At 41.3% G+C, this 23,931-nt stretch overlaps 2 protein-coding genes and 1 long non-coding RNA gene across 9 annotated transcripts in view; all 3 read right to left on the bottom strand.

Moving 5' to 3' along the window:
• Alh (Alhambra) overlaps nt 1–23,931 on the bottom strand; it is a 34,073-nt gene that overhangs the window by 2,758 nt on the left and 7,384 nt on the right. For 5 of the 6 annotated variants that reach the window (XM_064695003.1, XM_064695005.1, XM_064695006.1 and 2 more), the window contains exons 7-10: nt 3,037–3,457; nt 2,668–2,974; nt 287–1,085; nt 37–217 (exon numbers count right to left, since the gene is read on the bottom strand). In XM_064695003.1, coding sequence (XP_064551073.1) covers nt 37–217; nt 287–1,085; nt 2,668–2,974; nt 3,037–3,457 — 1,708 coding nt within the window. Of the gene's footprint in view, nt 1–36; nt 218–286; nt 1,086–2,667; nt 2,975–3,036; nt 3,458–8,027; nt 9,584–23,931 lie in introns of those variants that run through there. The other variant, XM_064695008.1, reaches the window with a different exon arrangement.
• Nucleotides 10,898–11,657, bottom strand: LOC135436680 (uncharacterized). The gene is made up of 2 exons (XR_010437575.1): nt 11,502–11,657; nt 10,898–11,210 (listed from the first exon to the last, which is right to left on the bottom strand). It is a non-coding gene; the product is annotated as an uncharacterized LOC135436680 (long non-coding RNA).
• On the bottom strand, nt 17,715–23,206 carry Mlp84B (Muscle LIM protein at 84B). 2 transcript variants are annotated; one of them, XM_064693668.1, is made up of 2 exons: nt 23,051–23,206; nt 17,715–20,281 (listed from the first exon to the last, which is right to left on the bottom strand). In XM_064693668.1, the coding sequence occupies exon 2, from the start codon at nt 20,138–20,140 to the stop codon at nt 18,665–18,667; it is 1,476 nt and encodes a 491-aa protein (XP_064549738.1). In that variant the 5' UTR covers nt 20,141–20,281; nt 23,051–23,206; the 3' UTR covers nt 17,715–18,664. The 2 variants fall into 2 exon arrangements, with proteins under 2 accessions (XP_064549738.1, XP_064549739.1); XM_064693669.1 differs by lacking the exon at nt 23,051–23,206 and adding an exon at nt 21,860–21,876.

The following is a 23,931-nucleotide window of genomic DNA, read 5'->3' as shown; positions in this document are numbered from 1 at the left end:
GGTGAATCTCGTGTCTGGGGGATTAGCCATACTCACTGTCGAAATGCTGGGCCTGTTCCATGAGAAACTGCGAGCCCTGCTCCCACTGGCGCTCCAGTAGCTGTTCCAGACTCTGCGGTATGGGCATGTTGCCATTAATCCCGCCGCCGCCGAACATCGATTGCAGCGGATTTGGCGCTGGCGTGGCACAGCTCGAAGACGTCGCGCTGGCATTGCGCTGCAGTCGAGGAGGAGACAGAGATTAGTTGCGAGGCTTCAGGTGTGCATAATTAAATGTGATATTTACCTGCTTGCCGGGAAACGGCACGCCCGAAAATTGCGAGCTAATTGAGTCGGGCGTGTAAATGGCATGATCCTGCACCTCCATGTGCAGTTGCTCCGATAGCTTCTGGGCCACGCTGCTGTTGGGATTCACATGGTTGCCCAGCATATGGCTGGCCGTGTGCGCTATGATCGAGCTGCTGCCTGAGACGCTGGCGCTGCCGCTCGTCATGCTTGTGGCGGGCGTGGCTGGAGGCGTGGGCGCACTGACCGGCGCACTGACCGGCGCGCTGGCGGCGCCAATGCCGTTCTGCAGTATACGCACATCCTTGAGATCCTGTTGAGTGGCAGCCACAGCTGCTGTGGCCGCTGCCGCTGCCGCTGCAGCCGCAACCAATGTGGCATCCTTGGCCTTGCGTCCGCGCTTCCGGACATTGCCGGCAGCGACGGGAGCAGCAGCGGCAGCCGCATTGATTGCGGACGCAACAGCCGTATGCAAAGCGGCGCCAATTTCCGAGCCGGGCGAACTGGGCGGCGAGTCCTTGATGGCGCTCACCGGCAACATGGGCACATCCAGCTGCGTGCTAATCGTCTGCGCCTCGTACGTGAACTTGAGGCCGCCGCCGCTGCTGCTGCTGCTGTTGTTGTTGCCGCTGCTGCTGTTGTTGTGGTTGTTGCTGCTGCTGTTGTTGATGTTGTTGCTGCTGCTGCTGCTGCCCAGATTGATGCTTAAGAGGCTGCTGGTGGTGGTTGTGGTGGTGCTGCTGCTGCTGGTCGTCGAGGTGCTGCTGGTGGTGCTCGTCATCGTGTTGAGATCAGGTGTTCTGTTGTTGCATTTCGTTGTTGATTTAGTGTTAACGTTGTTGTTGTTGTTGGTGTTTGTCGTTGTTGTTGTTGTGGTTGATGTTGTCGTCATGGAAGAAGCATTTGTATTTATATTAGTAAATTGCAAAATTTCTAAATCTTGATGTTGCTTAAGCTGTTGTTGTTGCTGCTGTTGCTGTTGTTGTTGTTGTTGCTGTTGCAAGTGCGCAAATTGACTACTGACTGAGCTAAGGTTTGTGGGTGAGGGGGCATTAGCGGGTGGTGCATTGCTAAGATTAACAGGTGGCAGCTGTTGTTGTTGTTGCTGCTGATACAGCTGCGTTTGCTGTGCGCGTAACATTTTCTTATTCAACGGTTTGGCAGCATTGTTTCTGGCAACATTATCGCTTGCAACATTATTGCTATTGCCACTTCTGTTGTAACACGCAACATGTTGCTGCGGCTGCTGTGTGGACATGTTGACGGGCGAGTCTAACAGACTGACCACAGCATTGCCGCTGGCTGAGGACATGGAGGATGTGGACGAGCACGAGGAGGATGTTGAGCTGCCGTGATCCGTGGCAGACACATGACTGTTGCTGTTGTTGTTGTTGCGCGTATTGCGCGTTGTTGCCACAGTCGGCGGCGAGTCCATGGAGGAGGAAGATAGGGCCTGCAACATAACCACCGGCGACGAGATCGCCGTTGGTAAAGCTGGCGCTGGGGGCGGTGTGGGCGTGGCACGACATTGTGGCGAACTATGGCGACTGCTGCTGCTATTGCGGGCCAGCTTCTCGACTGTTGTTGTTGCTGCAGCTGCAGCTGCAGTTGTTGTAGTTGACGTTGTTGCTGCAGCTGCTGCTGCTGTTGTTGTTGTTGTGGCTGCAGCTGGTTCGGCTTTGCTTAGCGCAGCAGCGCGCTTCTTGCCCGAACGTGACTGTGACTTTGTGGGCGTGGTCAGTGATGAATTGGACGTGGAGGAGGATGCGGCGGAGTGCAGCGATTGCTGCTGTGGCAGCTGGTGTTGCTGTTGCTGCTGCTGCTGTTGTTGCTGCTGCTGCGACGTTTGCGATTGCTGTTGTTGCGGTGTTTGATGTTGACTGTGGTGGGTTTGGTGAGTTTGCTGATTCTGGTGATGGTGGTGATGATGGCTACCACTCTCACCAGCCCGCGATCTACGTGTTTTCGTGGTTAGTTAAAAGGGATTTAGCATTGTGGTTGGGTTAATTGCATGGTGATGGCAAAAGCAAAACGAGAGAGAAAGAGAAAGAAGAGAGTAACATTTTCTTTAGAGAGCGCATCAAGTGAGACTGTGTGAGTGTGTGTGGTGGGTGCAACAGCTAGTTAATAATACAAGGAAATAAATAAGGGAACACAGCACGCTATCGATTTGCGCGGCGAATAAAATTAAACTGTAAAAAAAATTAACCAGGTGGTAAAACGTGGGCAACATAACGCAACAAAACAACAGAACGAACAGAACCGAAACTAACATTTTCTATATGTATCTATATAATTATAAACTGTAAGCTGGCAACACTCTGTTAACCGCAGCATGTTGAATTTTGCGGTGTGGTGAGTTCGCAAGCCTAAAATATTTACCTGCTGCGGCGCGCCGGCGAAGCTTCCTGCTCCTGCAGCTGCTGCACCCGGGTCGTTTGCTTCTCAAAGCTGATCTTCAAATTGCCGCTCTCCGTCGTCGTGGCTGTCAGGTTGCCCGTTCCGGCACTGCTGCTCACCAGAGCGCCCAGCGAGGGCGATGACTTGCCGCTCTGGCTTTGTATAACGGAGGCAGCGCTGCCTGCGCCCGCACTGCTGTTGCCGCTTGCAGCAGCTGCTGCTGTTGCGTATGTGGTGAGAGGTGACTGTGCGGCTTGTGGCTGGTTGTGTTGTGCGGATGCGTGTGTTTCTGTGGAGGATTAACAGTTCATTAACAGCCGTTCTTCATTTTGCTTGCTGAACAAAACTCACCACTGGCACTGCTGCTGCTGCTGTTGGGCAAATTGATGCCAGGTACATTGGCCGTGGACAACGGCACCGAGACATACAAGCTGGGTGCACTGCTGCCGCTGCTGGTGGCAGCTCCTCCACTTGAGGCAGCATTGCTGCTGTCCTTGCTGCTGCTGCTGCTGCCATGCTTGCTGCTGCCGCTGCTGCTGCTGCTCGTTTTGCTTGCCTCTATTTTCGTGTAGCCCCCAATGGCAGCTCCTCCCGTTAGGCTGCTCGCACTGCTGCTCGAGGTGGTGGCTGCGGCTGTTGATGTACTCGTTGTAGTGGCTGCTATCGTCGTCCCGCTGGGCGCTATCGTTACACTTGTTGCACTCGCTAACGTTGCATTCACCTCAGCTGTGGCGGATGTTTGGTGCGTGGGTGGACTCAACTCTGTGCGTTGCTGCAAAAGAATTAAAGAATAATATTATAATATTATTTAATTTTATTTTATTTATATTATTATTTTTGTATTTTATATTATATTATTATTTAGTTAACTATTTCTCTGATAAATCCGATGTTGATCATTTGCGAAGCGACTGATTAGCTGTGAGTTCGACACCAACTTGAATAAACGGGTAAGTCCTTAGGTTTCTATTTCACCATAAAAAGCGTAGCCATATCGCCATAATAATAATAAAACCTAGCTTGGCATGAGTTTTTGAAGTTAAACTTCAAAAATATACGTTGACAGGTTATTTCCATACAGTTTATGCCTTAAATCAAGAAGTTTTCAGTTAATTTAAATATCTAGTAAAACGACAGATAAATTGGTGAATCTAGCCTGAATAAATAGAATGTAGATAGATACTCTAATAAACCAAACTTTTTCTATATAATTTAATCTTTATAGACATTTCCAATGTGCTTGGGGGCTAAAGATCTTAATAGCTCTGGCATGTGTACAGTATGTTGCCAAGTTTTGTCTTCCTCAGATGCAATCTTCCATTGGTATCTCTTGATAACCTTTGTTGTTGTGCTTATGTTGTTCATTTGCTGTGGTTTTTTTGTGGTCATTAAGAATCTTCTCGACACTTCCGGCCGCAAATTGCGGCATGTAAACACACATGTTTACAGCCATAAAGCATAACAACAACAACAAACAACTGAATCAAAACACAAGATTAACATTAACATTGGACAGTAACAGCGGGCTGTTAACAGACGCCACAATCAAAGCAACCAACCATTTTTCGTGTTGTTGCTTTTTACTGAGAAGGGGGCACGGCGGCGCCGCATGTGTTCCAAATAGATTATAAAAGCTGCCAGTAAACGGACGTGTGTACAGAATGCAACTCAAAGCTTATCGGCTGCGCCGACGTCGTTGTCAACGGTAAAAGCAGCTGCAGCAGCAGCGGCAGCAGCATGTAATAAAGTGAGTCAGAGTCAGAAAAATGCAGCAGCCGCTGTCAAAACTCGGCGAGGGCAAGAAGTGCTGCAACAATGGACGAGTTTTTTCTTTTTTATTGTGGTTTCCCATATGCTGCCAGATGCAGCGATATGTACACACACACACATGTGTATGCGTGTGTGCGAGAGTTTTAGATCGAGCAGCGAATGCTGCTTGCAGCTAATGCACAAAACAATAAACAGACGCTGAGAACAGCCGTTCCCATTCTCTCACGGTGTCGCGCTCATTCCCTTTCGAACTGTTCCCTTTGTTTGCGCCCTCTCTCTCTCGCTCTCTCCCTCTCTTTTTGAATGCGTGAGCGCACTGTTGTTTATTTGGGTGGTGGGGGTTCAGTAGCAGTCATTATTGCTGTTGTTGTTGTGTTGTAGTCACGTAGACAAAAACTATGCACAGTGTTGCCACCTGGTTATATGAGCAGAGTGCAATGTCACAATTCCAATCAGAATCCACAAATCAGTTAACGCGCTGGCACCTACCTGGCAGGCCAGCCTGTTGCTGCGCCGCCTCGGACATGCGATAAAAGTGTCGAATTTCCGTTAAACCCCTCACACCTCATTAGATTTGACAAAACACATCAAATAAAAGAAGTTGCCAAACGCTTTTCATGGTCATCTACTACGAATTCCGTTCACGGCAGCTGTTCGGCCAAAAATGGCCGCCATTATTGAAAGTGATTATCCTGTTGCTGGCGCAGCGCAGCTAATATTCAACCGTCAACCCCTTTTCGATTGCGTGCTTTGCATTTCGAATGGGTCACACTGTACTTCCGCACATAATTCAATTGTTGTACTTTGTTGCTTTAAGCCCTGCCGACTGCGAATTCAATAAAATGCGACAGCCGGAAACAAAATACCAACTATAAATATTATATTGCTGTATGTCTGAGCAGCTTTCAAAGAGGGTTCTCTCACACATACACACTCACACTCTCCCGATCAGGACTCAGGACAAACAACAGCACCAGAAAGGGTTGTCCTCGTCCGCAAAAAAACAAACACAAACCCACAACCCGAGGACAGCAAATTTGTTGAATTATCCAAATTGAAATAAACGACAAGAACTGATTGGGACAATGCGAGACCCAAGGAACTCAGCCCAGGACCTTGTTCTTGCGATTGTCAACAGTAGAAGCAACTGTAATGGAAGGGAAATTGACAAAAAAAAAAGGATAAATGGAAACTAATTGCAATGAAAATATATGTTGGCAATCTCAAGACTTAGTTCAGGTATTAGAATGTTCTGGAATGTTCAATTGATACAAAGAAGAAGAACAACAAACAATTAGATTGCATTTCCATTTTAGATATGCGAAGAGATTAGTTAAGCTCGTAATGTCCTAGGTCATCTATATGATATATGAAAAGCTTTAGACAGACGAATCTGTCTCGGATCTGTCTCCTCCTTCCCCTACCAAGGTATAGATATATATATGTATAAATGAACTATTTATTCGCAATCCGAATAATCACACACTTATGTTTGAGATGAATATAAAAAATAGTGTATAAGGATCATGTTGCAAGGCATTCGTATGATTCGGAGTAGGGCAAAAACAAGAGCGAATACACAAGGCCCGCATACCTGGGGCTCAAGACGAGGCAGAAGAAGAATATGAAGACGGGACACACAACTGGCAGCTGTAACAAGATCGAAGGCAGGATCAATCAGCTGCCAGGAAGCAACAGCCGCAGCAGCAGCAAAACACAATAAACTCGGGGTAGCTACACACACACACTCACACACACACACGCTCAGAAGACGGCAGCTGTCGTAAACTAGGCAGCGCCTGCAGGCACAGGATACATCAGGCATTATCCTTGAGCGCGCAAAACTGGAAGAGGGATAAGGCGAACAGCTGTCTGCCCCGAGATCCCAAGAAGTTGCCCCTGATGCAGCGCGTCACGTAGGCCAGAAACACGGCTCTCAGGAATGGTAACAAAACAAAAAAAAAAAACGTCCTGAAGCAGCGCCCTAAATGCCACATGCCACATGCCACAGACAGCAATCAATAATCGGACTAGATGCAGTTGGCCAATTGGCTCCACTGAAGGCAACTGGCGGCGGGTTCCCAGCATTATAATTGCAAGTTCCCCCACCCCCCGTCGCCGGCCTTTGTTTTGGCCAAGTAGCAGGTGCCGCTGCTCTCAGGTGGCAGGTCGCAGGTCGCAGGTGCACAGAAGTGCACTAGTTGCAAGCACACGCAAACGGTTGCATGACTCCGAATTATTGATTAAGTGCTAAAGATGTACTTTTCTGTGTACCTGGTCGAATCGAACAAGATGTGAAAAGGGGGAAAATGACCCGCATTTCTTATGCAAATTGAGGACTGCATCGAAGGACTCTACATTGGAGGTGTTTTTTAAAGTGTGTTAGCTTTCTGGTTGCTCTAAATAAAACAATACACTTTTTTACAAAAATGTTCGCCTTGGTCGACAAGTTGTCCCTCATTTAAACAGCTAAAATACCGATTTGAATTACAGGATTAAATAAGGACGAAGTGAGTTCTTAGTCAATGCCAGTTCATAAGTTAGATTGATAGTTTATAATAATATCCTTTAATAATAGGCAAGGAATTCCTTCAAGATTCCAATTCTAACGACAGCTCTTTATTATTTCCTGATTATAAAATAGTTTGTTTCGGGAAATAAGTTTCCTGCGTTTTGCCTCTGTTTATTACCAACAATTTCCGGACAAAATGAAATGTAGCCCAATTTGAGATCCCGTTTTTTAACCACCACCAAGAAATGTCTACATATGATATAATCCTCCACTTCATTATTTTCAATGATTTTCAGCTTTGGAGTACGAATAATCGATAGGCAAAAGCACAATCGATTCAACAAATCGATAAGCAATTAGCGCCTAAATCTGACCAAACTACAATCGGTTCAACAAATCGATTAAAATCGTATCTAAAATAGGAACTTTCTTCAAGTTCGAGGATATTCAAAACTCTGATCCGATTTTGAAATCTGTTTTGATTTAATCATAATGTAATTTATTCTTCTATCTATCCTGATTGCATCTATTTCTGGTGTTATTCGTGATACAATTGGGCTAATAGAAAAGATCCTTTACTGGAATGTGTTTGTACCGTAATTAACTTCAATTCTATCGCCTGTTCATAATTTAACTTTTATTTTGAATATAATTCTATTACTATTTATTTTTTGGGATCTGGAAATTTATAACTGCATTTTGATCCGAATTTTGGTTATCCCTATCGAAATTTAAGGGATAGAACAGTTCTTTACAGGGTATACGGATATGCTTGAAAAGGAAGTAAACGGGATTTATGGAGTTTTTCAAAGAAACCAAGAAATGGCAGTTTCTGGAAGTTGTTCATCAGCTGCCAGCTGGCGTCTCCGCCAGATGACACATCCCGAATAAAACTCCAGCACACAAAGCTCTCAAAATAGAACGTGGACTGTTAAGGTGTCTTCTTCTTGCCGTGGCAGATGCCACATCTTGTCAGCTGCAACTGGCGCCAATTTGTGGCATAGACATAGACATAGACATAGAGTGGAGCGAGCGACTTATGCGACTTGGCTGTGCTTACCCCGGAGAGCAGGAAACGTATTTTTAAATTGTGCGGGTATGTGGTAGCTGCGGGGCCTCCTCCGACCGCAGTGACAGCTGCTGCAGTGCCGCCGCCGACGCCCAAATAGGAGGGCGAGGCTGAGGCGGAGCCGCCAACGTACTCGATGGTGGCCGACGGCGTCGTCGAGGCGGACGAGGGCGATGACGAGGCGGATGTCGAGTGCTGGCTATTGTTGTGATGAGGATGCGGCTGCTGCTGCTGTTGCTGTTGCTGCAGATGGGCTGACTCTCGATCTCGGTCGCGTTCCCGATGGCGGCGATGCTCGCGATGTTCGCGATGCTTGTGACGGTGCTCTTTGTCCTTTTCGCGCTTCTCGCGCTTCTTCTTCTTGTTCTTGCGGTGCTCCTTGTAGTCGGCCATCTCCATGTGATTGTTGTTGTTGTTGCTCTCCGCCGTGGCGGCCATGCTCACCATGGTGGCCGTATAGTCCAGCGTGCTGCTAACTGTGGTGGCTGCGACGGCCACTGCGGGCGCCACGTCCATGGGCTGGGCGTCCAGTGTGTCCATCATCATCATTTTGTATTCCGTGTGTGGTTCTCTCTCTCTCTCTCTCTCTGTCTTTGGAGATCACAGTTTGGGCTTCTTTTTCTTTTTGTTTGCTTTTTATTTTGTATTTCTGTTGTTTGGCTCTATTGTTGGCTGCAAGCCAAGTTCACGTTCTCTGTGCTTTGACTGTTCTTTTAGCGTCAATTTTGTTTTGTGCCCACTGTGATTAGCCGGATGGCAGCATAGTCTTGGTGTCAATCTCAGTTTCACTCTCTCCCTCTCCCTCTCTCTCTCTCTTTGTCTTCTCTTGTTGTTGTTTCAATAGTTGTTGATTCGTTTTCAATATTATTATTTTGTATGCTCTTTAGGCTGTTATTTTTATTTTATTTTTTGTGTTTCAAACCACGCACACACACATACACACGTAAATCACAGTGCACATACGTGAGAACCAACTGTCAAAGTGTGCGTATCTGTTGTTGTTGTTGTTGGGGTGAATAACTTGCGTGGCGGCGACTGGGCTGGCTGGCTCTCCCTCTTTCCTTCTCTCTGTTAGCGCAAAATACACGCTCTCTCTATCTCACTCTCTCTCTCGCTCTTGCACATACATAAACACGACTCGTTGAATCGTTTTATTTTCTTCTTTTAGCTTCACGCAAAACACACAAATTGAATTTCTTTTAGTTGGAAATTAGCTTTTTTCTGGCAGCATTTAAAACATGTGCTTGGCTGGCCACGTGAACGGGTAATATTTGAGCAGTTTTCATACAAGAAAAACAACTTTTTGCTGTTAACACTGACGGCCAGAAAATGGTGCACACTTTACGCGCGTTGAATTTGCATTATTTGCGGTGCTTGCAGCAGATAAATTAACAAATTTCGACAAAGTTGAACAATTACAATTGCCTGGATTGCAACAATGCACAAAAATGAATACACATGCACTTCTTATGCATACACAAAAAACGACAACTTAAAAGACGAAAACCAGAACAAGACGGCGGCCGCGACAGCGTTGTGAGTTGCTGGCCGTGCGGAGTTATACTAAACTCTGCTCTCCGTCGACGGTTTTTGTTGCTGCAGTAGCACACACAAACATGACCCAGCAGGAAAACTACCTATGCATATGTCTGCCTTTTCGTGTAGAGAACGGTGGTGTTTTGTCTACACGATGTAGATATAAATGTTGTATATTGTAGTGGTTAATTCAACGCTGTTTCTTTTTTTTAAGAGTTTTGCCTTAGGTATTTGGATTCAACAAGTTTTCGTATATGTATAATATTTTAAAAATTATGCAATAATCAAACGATTCCTTAAACTATTGGAAGCACAACTACACCAACTGCATGCATGAAAATATCCCTCTAAAATACCAATATATATTTTATATAAATTTATGGAAGTGATAATCTGGTACGTACAGAAGCAATTTGCACTTCACCGTTTCCCACTGGGTATTTGAGCATTAAACGAGAGAGGAAAGCGCCGTTCCCAGTTGTTGTTGTTATCTGCAGCCGGTTTTCAGTGAGGGATTATTGACGTATGAATGTGTGTATAGACTGCATGTTATGTCTGCACGTAGGCCAGACACACACCATCACCAATACAAACGACAACGACGTGTACAAAAACAAAATGAAGCGCGCATAAGAACTCCAACTCAGCGACAGCATAAAAATAAACACACACACAACTACAGAGAGTAAGCACAATTTAACTGGAAAAACGTCACCCAGTGAGCAAAATAGAGAGCACGGCGATAAGGTTTAGTGACGCAAATACTTGATTGTTAATTATATTAGTTTTGCATATAGGGGAAATTATCAAGAAATATTTTAATCATTAAAATTTCTCTATGACGCATTAATTTATACTACTTTGAACTTCTCATAATTGATAATATTTTTCAAAGTATATATAAAATAAATAAAAAAATTATTTTCTTTGACTATTTATTTTAAATAACAGAAGTAAAGATCATTAAAATATTTTATAGTGTAAGCATATTAGGTGTCCATATAGAATATTTCTTATCTGAAATGCCTTTCATCGGACAAAATGTTGACTGGGAAGCGCTCCACAAAGGAGAACGTATAAAAGTGAATCTTTCACAAGCGCTCAAATACACAGATACAAATGCATACACCAACACAAGTGCAAGCTCTAATACACAGCGAATGTCGTAATGCTGTTGATGTTGTAATAATATAATACGGCAACAACAGTGACGACAGTGTTATCAATGCAGACAGCCAACTTTAAATGACCAGGAAGCGAAAACGACGAAAAGCTTAGCAAAACAAATTGTAAGAAGAGGAGATAACAAATAATAGAAAAAGCACTAAAAATTATTTGCTCGTTTAATTGGGCTCAATATTTATAAATGTTTTATATGATTAACTGTTCCTATCCGCTCACATCTTTTGGGAACAGTTTAAGCTGCGCGTGAGCGCAAATAGACCAGAGAGAGAGAGAGAGAGCCCATTGCAACATACTAACAGACAACAACAATGTTTGTAACGACTGCTCGCGCTCTCTCCTTCGCTCTCGCGCTCGCTTCTGCGTATGTGTTTCGTGTGCTTTATGCAATGCTTTCAACGGGGGCGGGTGCTGCATGCAGGTTAATTCTGTTGTTGTTGTTGTTGCTGTTGCTGCCTGAGCCAGACAGCGCCGTCGACGATTGAAGAAGACAAAACAGGAAAATGAAAAATAATTGAATTGTAAGACGATGTTTACAGGAGAATGAGGTGGCAGCAGAGGAGTCCCGCAAACCTGCGACCAGACCACCAGACGTTTGCAATTGCCAATAAATAAAAAAGAAGAAGATTATTTGCAGCTGGAGTCGGTCGGAAGAGCAAGAGGTAGCATAATTTGTGATGCAAATAAATGGAAATACAAAGCCCGAAAAATCATGGGGTAGAAAAAATAACGTTAAGTGGCATTTACCTGGCGACGAAGAGCAGCGAGAGGAGCTGCAGCTCGGCTGAGCGTGCCTGTTTTACAAAACAAACAACGCAAAGCGACTGGAAAATGGGAACGGCACAAACACTGCCGTTGCATAGTCAACGGTTGGCCATGTTCCTTACCCGCTCCCGCTCCCACTCCCACTCAGCCCGCTAGCTTGCTTGTAATCAAATCAAAGAAGGTGGCAAAGAGCACAATAATGGCGCCGGATTGTCATAAAAGTACAAAGCTGAAAAATTAATTTTAATATGCAACTGTTGTCGTTGTTGTTACTGTGGTTTCTGTGACAACAAAGAATGTTCGTTGTGACGAGAGCGACAGCAGCAATTTGACATGCTTAATTAACAGACTCTAAAGCTTGAACCATGTAATATCCATTAATGCATATGCATCAGACAGTAGCCGTAAGAGACCAAGAGGCCCTGCTCCCGGGCCAGACAGGTGCTTGATGCTGCTGGTCGCATTTGGGTTTTCGGTCCGCTCGGTTGGGTCATTCAACTTGAAAAAGGGCAACAGGCACATCAAGGAGCAAACAGAGCATAATGCGTGCAAATATTTGGTCAGGCCACGTTTCAACTTTGCACACGACACTGAATAAACTCATTTCTTATGGCTTATATTGATAAACATAAATGCATAAAGGGTATAGGGTTAGGCAAATATATTTCAAAGATCAAGTTTTATTAAAAATGTCAACAGCCAAATAAATATTTACAACGCACACACACACACACACCACGAGGGTGGGTGGGAACAGCGCATAAGACAAGAGTTACTGTCAACATACTGTAAATGAATTAACAGCCATTTAACAGATACAGCAGTAGATTAGCTGATACTGGCAAATGCCAAACAGAATTAACATCTATAAATGCAACATCTGTTAAGCTATTCTTTATAACAGTTTCAGACTTCTACTGCCATTAGAAAACTATGTAAATATGTAAAAGGTAAACGAGTAACGTTTGGCGTTACAAAAGTAAATTGTACGACAATAAAACTCAGACGGGACACGTGTCGCGCCTATGAATACGTCAAATGCAGGAAGGACGACCGCCGGTAAAGCACACCCGCAGCCAAAAAAAGGTGTCGACTTTGTTGGCGGGTAAACCTGACTGTAGGTCTAGCGTAACTCAGCCTCCTGATGTACAAAACAATTAATTGCTTTCGGAAAAATATTTGCCGAAATGTTTAATTTTTATGACTTCTTAGAGAGGGAATCAGTTAAGCCACCGGGACAACAATTTTTATGAGGCACTGTCATAAAACGTCAAGCTGCGACAGCATAAAAAATTTGTGCGATTTTCTCTTATACGCAGTAAATACAGTATACAGTATACGAGAGCACGTGTGCAATAGTTCAATATCAATTTTGACATGCGCTCATAATTGAATACAGTTACGGGTGACAAATTTATAACTTATCGCCAACCACCCCACAGTAGGCAGAGGGCATAGAGACACAACCACCACCAACACCACAGTGCAGTAAATAACACAGCATGAGGTCCTTCCGATTATGATTATTCTCTTTTTGATACACTTGCCAAGAACAATACGAATCATGTCGCGAAATGTGTAATGCATAGAAGAGGAATCTCCGATCACATAAGGTATATATACATATGTATATGTTCTTGATCAGTGTATCTAAATTTTTTATCGACCGTATAGGATCAATATATAACTGCCAAAGTAACAGTCGGTGGAATAAAAGTTCTTTTAGTTTTTCATTAATCTTACACAAATATGACACATACGAGCTTATACTTATAATCAATCTGTCTGCAAGGGTATTTAATCTTCGGCGTGCCCAAAATAGAAGGTCCCTTTGTTACTTGTGTAGTCTGACAAACCCCCCGTAGTTTGTCTTTACAATAAATGTGGTTATTGTTCCATGTTAAAAATGAATTGCAATTTCGACTTTATAATTTGTAGTCAATGTGACCAGCTTGAAAACAGCCCCAAATGCATACAAAAATTCCCCCCCCCGTAATAGCTGAGAGATTTGTTAATGTGAAATCGATATTTTTGCCATTAAATGCAATACAGTCACGTAAATGTAATCGATATGTGGGAAGTGGAAGGTAATCAAAATGATGAATGTAATGAATGAAATATATGTGGAGCATATCAATCAAATTATAAATGAGTTTAAAAGGCAATCTGTTAACCATTTATTTACTTTTATTTTGCCTTGGGGTATATGTTCCTGGACATTAATACGCCCACACACGTATGTTTTAATGCCATACTTTATTTCATAATCAAGATCGCCTTAATATGCAGATAGTCACATATTTCAATAACACATAAATCCATTCGCGCCACTGATCACAAGATATTAAAGATTAATTAAAGCCAAAAAGAAATATATATATGTATGTATATATAGAAATATATGAACTATATTTAGAGCTCGTCAGCATAGTCATCCGCGCGACGTTGTTTATCAATCGGAAAATGTTAAGAGCTGTTTTGCATGTGTCATATGTGCAAAAATTTTGAAAAACGATTCACTCAAAAATAGACGCTGACTAGGAAGGTCTAAAAATATGGCATAGCTACGTATCGCAGCGCGAACAACGAGTGAATAGCATATCGAAAACACACCTGGCTGCTAACAAACGACCTCAGACAATTTATTTCATTTATTTTTGTTATTGAAAAAAATTAAAGAAAATAATATATATGCTTGTTGTATATTTGTATATGGTATGTGGCATCGGATGAGTGTGCCGGGCGCCTGGCATGGCAACGTCAACTATTTTTCGTTGCCAACGTCATTTCAAATACTATGTAAACTAGGAAAAAGTTGTATATTCCCCGACTTGGTGATACCCTGTACACAACGATGAGCTCATAAATATGGTATACAAAAGATACATTCAAAAGGCTCTAGCTATTTCAAATACTATGTAAACTAGGAAAAAGTTGTATATTCCCCGACTTGGAGATACCCTGTACACAATGATGAGCTCTTAAATATAACATACAAAAGATACATTCACAAGACTTTACCTTTACAAATGATAACTATCCAATGTTGTGTAGAATGGACGGAGGTATAAAATATATATGAATATATGTATATTCTAAACGAGAGCCTATATACCAAGATTTAGTGGTATGCTCCAAGTAACTGATCTAAAAATTAATTTTTTTTTTATCGATTTCGTGAAAACGGAAGGAATTATCGATAGGTTTGACATTAACTTAACCTACGCAGGCAAATTTGACAGTCGAAAACGACTGAAACAGACCAACAAATAAAATGAAATTTTACTCTAAATATTAGCTCTATTATAATAGATTGCCTTGAGCGAGGGCGTATTGTTATTTATGATGTCTTCTTTTACACATTTCATGACAAACTTCTAATACCCTATACAAATATCTAATAAATGTATAATAGAGCACACAATGCACGACTCTTAGATACCCTATTGAATTGGTGCAATCGACGTAACTTTTAAACTAATTACAAATGTCAAATGGTTAACCAAACTTGTTTTATAGAGTATTTTAAGAGTTTTAAAATAAAATGAGCACAGTTAATTTTGACAACAAAAAAATATTAGATTTCGTTTGATAAATCCTTCATAACGATATGCTCTATTTATAATATTTAGCATTTAACTCAATTTACAGGGTATTTTAAGACCTATCACAAAAAAGTGCAACGCTTTTAAAAATGTATTTGCAACATTGAAAACATTTAAAATGGATATCTAAAGCCTTAAATATTATTTGTTTTATTGTACTAATTGGCATTAAATATGGAATATATTCACAAGGATATTTCATGTTTTCGCAGCTGAAAATAGATTTTTAATCTGATTTGGCATAACAAGATCTTTTAAATATAAATTTAAAAACCACAAACTTGAACTGTTGTTATTTAAACTATTTAGACGGGTTATGTCTGGAATATAGATTTAATATATAATTTTGCAAAAATCACATATTTCCTCAATTTAAAGAGAACCCATCAAATAAATGACTTCCTTACTTAGCTTGTGAGAGCTGTCGTAAATGTTTCTTAAATAAAAGCAAACAAATGGAGACAAAAATAAGCTCCTAAGTTTCCCAATCAATTTTGTTCTTATCTAATCTGAAAAAATAGTTATTTAAATAAATACAGCTGAGAAGAGCCATAATATTATTTATTTAGTTATTAAATGGTCGACAAAACCGAGTCTCTTCCCAATTATATTCTTCGGTTCGCTACGTGACACATTTTTCCTTGTATTTAATTTCCTTATAATTAATTACCAACAAAAACCCGCTTCCAATACGTAAAAACAAAATAAATACGATATATTTGCTTTAATGGTCGGAAAGATTTAATTTTATTTATATTATAGTGTACCCTATACTGGAAATGCTCAGAAAATTTTGGGACTTTTATCAACTAATAGAGAAAACGCAGCAAAACTCTTTACAAATAAAACAAGAAAGTAAGTATTTCTTCGGCACGCCGAAGAGCTAACACCCTTGTAGACATTTCTCCTGAGAATAAAGCAGCTCGAAAATCTTTAAAAACATATTATTTTTCCATATAAGATCCTACTAATCCACCTATCTTTCTATAGCAGCTATATGATTTAGTGATCGGATGTTGATAAGATTTTGCAGACATATAGCGGGTATGGTAAAACTAATAAATATCGAATTTGGGGTAAGATATCTTAAAAAACAAAAAAGTTTTGCATACAATTACTTCATTTTTGAACGATAATTCCTATGGCAGCTATATGATATAGTTATCCGATGTTGATAGAAATTACCGATTATGTAGGGAGCATGGAAAAACTTCGAAATGGTAAGTTTTGGTAAGATATTTTGACAAACAAAAAAGTTTTTCATACAAGTATCTACTTTTAGACCGATCGTTTCTATGGCAGCCATATGATATAGTAGTCCGATCTGGTCGGTTCCGATATATGTACTGACTGCAACAGAAAGACGAACCTGTGCAAAGTTTCAAGACGATAGCTTTAAGTCCGAGAGACTAGACTAGTTCGCATAGAAACAGATAGGCTATACTAACTCGACTGTTGATCTAAAATATATACACTCTATAGGGTCTTATTGTATGCGGTACACATTTCACAATAAAATTATTATACCCTGCCAGAGGGTATATTGAGCGATATGATCATTTTTGACAACAATAAGATTCTAGATTAAGTATTACAAATCCTTCACAAAGATATATTTTATTTATCTTATAATATTAAACATCAAGGCAGAATTAATTAGTAAGAGGAAATAGAGGGCATTAAATGTATTGTCAATATTTTTGAGAAATTTTCGGGTGGTATTTCTGTTACCTGTTTGTCAAAAAAGTAGCTTGGGTAACATATCATATATACTTTGACGAATGCCTTAAATACTCCAAATACTCTATAATTCTTTAGTTCAACATCAAGCTTTGGTAGGCTCAATTAGTTAGCTAAGCAACTTTTATTCAGTCATACGGCATATGGAACGTTTGCCAGAATTTAGAGAATTGTAAATATTGCAAGAATTGTAAATATTTTTGAAAAAATTTCGGGTGATGACGCTGACATTTAAAGTCAAACGTCGCCATTTCGTTTAGTTCAAAGTGCTTTTCAGTTTCGAAAATGCGACATGACATGAATTCCAATTTCAATACTATAGCTGAGAAAAACTACATTAAAGAAGAAGCTCAAGAGAGAAAAGCTGAATAAGCACGTGGCAAACTTATCGAAACAAATCAACTCTCTTGAGTGAAAAGCGAAAGAGGCAGAGGGAGCTTTTCTCTCTCAGCATATTAGCATCATATTTATATTTAGAAAATCGTTTCGAATACGGTTATGGAACATTTCGTATGCTTTTGCTTGGGCAATCGCATAGAGCTGACTACACAGAGTATATATATATAAATACATAAGTATATATGTAGGCATATATACATATAGCCACGTCGACGCTTAAGTATAGCCATTTTCACGAAGTCGGTCGATCGGTCGGCCGCTAAATATAGACCAAATGCGATGGCTCAATCTCGCATCGCAAACAAACGTGAAATACTTAGTATATATGGACCCCACAGAAAAACACCCACTGAAAATCAAATTATACAGGTATGCCGACGAAGCCAATAAAAAATCGAAAAAATAATATTAATTGTTAAGTCAGAAAACACAAAAATTCCAGAAAGATTCGTTTTGTTTCCATGGAACCCACTGGGGCATATATTATTGGATGTTATGTGTGTTGTATATAGAGCGAGTCCAAGTATTTGCATGAATCCGAACATTGCTCATGAATTAGAATTAGCAAAAAAATAAAGGAAAACAAAAACAAACGAATATTTGAAATATATCATATCATCAAAGAATTCGCAAGTACTTATTAACATATAAACTAAATAAGCTAAATATACATACATATATCATCATTATTTATCATTTAGCATTTATCATTTATCATTTATCATTTATCATTTATAATAATCATAATCAATCATCATGGGAGCAATAGCTCTCTACATTAGTTCTCTGGTTTTATATTGGAGCATATTAGATACTTTCTTTCGCAACATAAATGTAAATATCTCCTCTGATGGATGGTCTCCGCGGTACAGTTGCCCCTCCAAACTGTTAGCTGCAACTGTGCCCAATGTTAGCCTGCATTTACTTCATCTTTATTATGTTTCTTTAGTTTTATGATATTATTGTTATTATTATTATATATTATGGTTATTTTTTTTGCCTGTGCCATTGTCGGTACTTGTTTCGTTAGTTGGCGTTCGATAGTTAATTTCGTATTATTTGATTTGGTTTTCGTAAGTTTTTGAACTTCATTTTTTTGTTGTTGGTTTTTTCAAGTTTCTTTTATTGATTTTTTTGTTTAGTTTTTGCTGTTTTTTTTTTTTTTGTTTGTTCATAAAGCTTATTTCTCACATAACCTAAGACAAAAACATTCGCAGTTTCTGCATTTCGTTCAATCAAAAATCGTTGGAAAACCGAAGACTAAGTTAGCTAGCGTTGTGGATAAGTTTAATTAGTTTCTGGGTAACAGCTAGAAGATTTAAAACGGAAAATAAAAAGATCGGAACGATTGCTGCTGTTGCTGGTAATTTGAATAAAGTTGAGGCTGGGTTTCTTTTGCATTTAGAACGTTGTCAGAGCGCCCGCGCCGAGGCCATAGCCCACGCCCTTGGGCCCGAAATTGCGGCTGTAGCAGGAGCGGCAGTAGATGTCGCCGTCGGGTCCATCGTTGAGATTCGTCGAGTCGAGAGATTTGCGGCAATCGGAGCAGTAGAAGCAGCGCTTGTGCCAGATGCGGCTCTTGCTGATCATCTGTTCGGCGGCAAAGACCGCAAAGCCGCAGCGCGGGCAGCCGCCGGAGGTCTTCTGACCATGTAGTGGAGCACCGTCGGGAAACTGGATGGTCGTCTCGCCGCTGGTGGAGACGAGCGTGGGCGCATGGCCGTAGCCAAAGCCCTTGGGACCAAAGTGCTTGCCGTAGCAGGCCTTGCAGTAGATGTCGCCATCGGGGCCATCGCAGGCCAGCATCGAGTCCAGTGGACGATGGCAGTCGGTGCAGTTGTAGCACTTTCTGTGCCACATCTTGCCCTTGGATAGCTGCTGTTCGGCCGCAAAGACGGCACCGCCGCAGCGTGGGCAGCCCTCGCCTTCGGGCGCCTTGATCGAGGTGGTGTCCGGATTGACGAAGGGGCGACTGTTGCTGATCTGATCCTCGGTCAGGCCGTCGGTTTGCAGGAAACCCGAGCCGCAGGCAAAGCCATAGCCATGTGGTCCCCACTTCTTGCCGTAGCAGGTCCTGCAGTAGACATCGCCGTCGGGACCGTCGGTAGCATTGATCGAATCGAGCGTCTTTTTGCAGTCTTTGCAGTTGAAGCACTTCTTGTGCCACTCACGGCCCTTGGACAGCTTCTGCTCGGCGGCATAGACGGCGCCGCCGCAGCGCGGACAACCCTCGCCGGGACGCGCCTGAATCTTACCCACGTCGATGGCGGCGCGCATCTGCGGTGCACCCTCGTCGCTGGCAACGCAATCGGACTGGAGGGCGCCGCCGCCCTGGCCATAGCCGTAGCCCTTGGGTCCGAACTGCTTGGCATAGCAGCCCTTGCAGTAGATGTTCTTGTCGGGCGCCTCGCAGCACAGTATCGAGTCCAGGCCCTTCTTGCAGGTGCCGCACTTGAAGCACTCCTTGTGCCAGCCGCGTCCGCGGGCCAGCATCTGTTCGGCGGCATAGACATAGCCGCCGCATCTGGGGCAGCCCTCGCCCTCCGGCGCCCTGGCAATGGCGCGCGGCTCCAGACGAGCGCCGTTCCTCACCACATCATGGCCGTTCTGGAACTGTGCACCGTTGTCCATGGAGAGTGTGCCGGCGCCGGTGCCAAAGCCGTAGCCCTTGGGTCCGTATTTGCGTCCGTGGCATACCTTGCAGTAGAGCTCGCGCTCGTGCTCTGCGCAATTGGTCGAGTCCAGGGATTTGTTGCACATGGAGCACTTGAAGCAGTTCTTGTGGAATACATAACCGCCCGCCAGTCGCTCCTCGGCGGCGTACACGCTCTTGCTGCAGCGCGGGCATTTCGGGGATTCAATCGGTTGAATGGGCATTTTGCGACTGACTGTATTTGTTTATTCGAGTTGCGATATATATATATATATATATGTATATAATTCCAATCAAATTGAGCTCTAACCACGACCTGGGGTACAATTAACCGTATCTGTATCTATGTATATTATGCTTATTATCTGAAAGTGCAAACAGAGAGCAGAATATAACACGTTCAGTGCGAGCATTGTCTCGGGCCTTGCAGCTGGAAAGCGAAACTGAAGCAAAGCTCTGGCGATGCTGGATTTGATGGAGATGTTGGTTTTGGTGGTTTTTATTCTTGTTGGCGGTTCTAGTTCTGGTGGAGGTGATGATGATGATTTAAGCGCTGCATGAGACGAAAAGCAACAGATCTAAAAGTCGGCATTAACTCTACGTTTTTAGTACATGTACCAAAACACAAATTTCAAGCCATTTATTTTTGTTTAATATATTCATTTTCCTTTTTAAAGTCCATGTATTAGCTAATGTGTCTCTTAGTCTTCTGATATAAAACTGTTATATATTTTAGTACATGTAAGAAAAGTGTTAAAACAATATGTCTGTGTCGTTCTAAATGTTCGTACCATGTAAGTCTCAATGCTGTTAACTGATCTAAAAGTCTGCATAAACTGTAGCCGAGGCTGTTTACATACGTTTTAGTACATGTACCAACACAAATTTCAATCAATATTTTTTTTTCCTTTAAAGTCTATGTAGGAGCTAATGTGCAGTCTACAGTCTTGAAATTTGGCCTTCTTACATATTTTAGTACATGTAAAACAATAAAACAACATGTCTGTGTCGTTCTAAATGTTCGTCACATGTAAGTCTCAATACTGTTAACTGATCTAAAGTCTTAGTATGCCTTTGAACATTTCATTAAATAAAGAATACTTTAATTACATTTACATATTAGTTAGAACTGACAAGTGGATAACTTTTTAGTCTACTTTTCTTTTTCGACTCTATTTGCTTTAGCTGTTCTAAAGTGTGTACACAATTATTTGCTCTCGTCATATTTTAGTACATGTGCTAAATCCCATTCTCTAATATCTTATCGTATTTAATCTATATATCTTCTTCTTGAGTCTGATCTTATAGATTGTTTTATGTATTTAAATGATCACAACAAGGTATTTATCTAAATGTGCTTGGAAATTTAGTACCAATTCTTTTGGTTTTGTCTTTTAAAAGCTCTTAGCTAATCTTTGAAGCTGTCATAATCATCATTATGGAAACGTTCATAGCGTATGCTAATGAATATCTTTTCTTTTTTTAAAGAAAATTACCCAACATCCACACACACACACACTATCTATCTATGATGGGCTAAAAGAAAAACAGAAATATTTCTATTTGAATAGGAAAAATTCGTGTATTGTTGCTTGCAAACAAATTTGAGCAATAATAAATGTGTATCTGTCTCTGGCAGCGAGAGAAACTTTTATAAAAATAACACAGGTGAACACACACAAAAATATGAACGCTTCTCGATGACCAAAACCCATATTTTCCAATCAGTCTGAGTCACTGTCCCGGTCCGTGTCTTGCGATTGCGATACAGTGGGTAAAAAATGTATGCATGCATGCTGAATTATGGAATGAAGATGTTTACTTTTGCTAGCTGGATGGGTTAGTGCAAATGCAATATCGTATCAATAGCCACCACGTTTTAGCTATCTATATATGTATATGCATATAGTATATATAGATATATGTGAAGGAACAGCACCTACATCGGACACAAACACCACGCACGGAGGAACTGAGTACTGAACTGGAAGATTGCTCAACGCAAACTAATCTATAGAATTGTGAGTGCACACGGCACACGGCGCTGGCTTTTTGCTCCGTCTTCAGTTCAGTTTTATAAGTTTTTTTTTTTTTGATTTGTTTTTGAGTTGATTTGAGAAACTTTAGATGCGGAACAATTTTCATCTAATATCTCGCCAGAGAGTGGGATGGAAATATGACTGTGTGCGTAGCTCAGTGTGTGTGTGTGTGTGTGTGTGTGTGCGTGTATCTCAAAAGCAGCCAAGGCAGCGGCGTCTGTGGTTTTTCAACTTGTTCTACACACACACACACACACACACACACACACACACACACACACACACGTCGCACACACACACTTACACACGCGCGTTGAAAAGTTTTTTATTTCACATCATTCGGGCGATTCTCTTGCTGCTGTTTTTCTTTTTTTTTGTGTTTTTCTTTTTTATGTGCGGTAACAGGGCGAAAATGTAGTGCGAAAATTCTTGCTACGCTTGTGCAGCTCAACAATTGGAGATGAGAAATGCATTATCATGATTAGCTAATTGAATGCTAGGCGAATCTCCATTAGATTGTTTACACATACTGCCAGGTTCTAACGTAAAGGTCATGGAGCATTTCTGATTGAATGTCTTTTGCACAAATATATATGAGATATATATCTAGATATATATATCCAGAGTTCCAATAGTGGAAGTGTCCTGGAAACTTTACGCACATTTTTTTCGGAATTTTTTTACTGAAGAGCTCTAGCCTCTACACAGATTTTTGTGTGTTTTCTTTTTCACGCCAGTCAGAAAGCTTTTTCACTAAAAAACAGATCTATAAATACGAGTTCGTGGGAAATGTTTCCCCAATGGAGCCAGCTACATTGTGATTCTCTTTATTTTCCTTATTTCTTGGTATTCTTTTTATTTTTATTTTTTTTGTGGTGGTGTCAAAATGTGTGCCAAATTTGTGCGGCGCTTCTATAATTAAACTTCATCATATGCAGTTCTGCTTGATTTTGGTGGCAGCTTTAACCGATATTTTCAGAGCACAGCACGAGTTTTTCTACATGCGTATATATATATATATATATATAAGTTTTTATATATTTATATGTTATTTGGATGTATGCAGCTGTGTGAGAGAGTCTCGAATATATTTACTTTTCGTTCGTAATAATAAAAATTCGCAAAAAATGTTCTTTCTTAATTGTAGTAGAGCCTTTTGGCTTCGGTTAGCAACGATTTTCGACTGAGCAGGCTAGAAAATTGTCAACTTTTTGTTGGGGGCCCGATACCCTGGCGTTGAGCAACTTTTGTCTGCACACGGCACAACGATAGCGACAATGACAACGAGATGTTTGTCGCCGCAGCCAAGCGATAGGGATGGCTATATAGCCAAGAAAAACAAAAGACAACAACAACAGCAACCAAACACGCCCAACAAATCAAAATGTTGCATAGTATAAGACGTCTTCAATGCGATCATTGTCGTAAATTTGATCGAAAATTTAACATCGCAGAATTGCCGAATTTTCCAGCAGCCAAATGACAAGGCAAGAAATGTTCAAAAAACATCAGTAATTATTCATTTAATACCCTGTAGCCACCAAATAAAAACATATTCCACTCTCTAAGGTTTACATTTTGAATCAACAGCCAACAGGGCATCTCCGAGTCGAGCAAACATCGATTTGACATTCTTACTTATTATTTTTTTGTGGGTATGTTGTTCATAAATTAACCAACACATTGCATTTAATTAAAAACTGAATGTGCATCGTTTTGGCGTGCATATTTTTGATATTAAAGGCAAATTAATGGGGCATGGACACGTCAATGTACATCAATCACATCGAAAAATAGAAATGGAAAATACTTGATAGAATCGAAAACAGACAGCGAAAATAAAAATACCCTAATTGCTGCAAATCAAAACATGTTCGAACATTGATTAGAAAATACCCTGTATCTGCAAAAAAAAACCATTCGAATTAAATGCATACAAAAATTAAAGCAATAGACGCAACAAACAAGTTCAAACT

This window comes from Drosophila montana, unplaced genomic scaffold (assembly GCF_035044405.1).
Source record: "Drosophila montana isolate Dmon_TW-CO22-7 unplaced genomic scaffold, ASM3504440v1 contig_3733_1, whole genome shotgun sequence".
NCBI lineage: Eukaryota > Metazoa > Arthropoda > Insecta > Diptera > Drosophilidae > Drosophila > Drosophila montana.
Note: the sequence above shows the minus strand (reverse complement) of the source record. Positions and strands in the feature narration are given on the sequence as shown.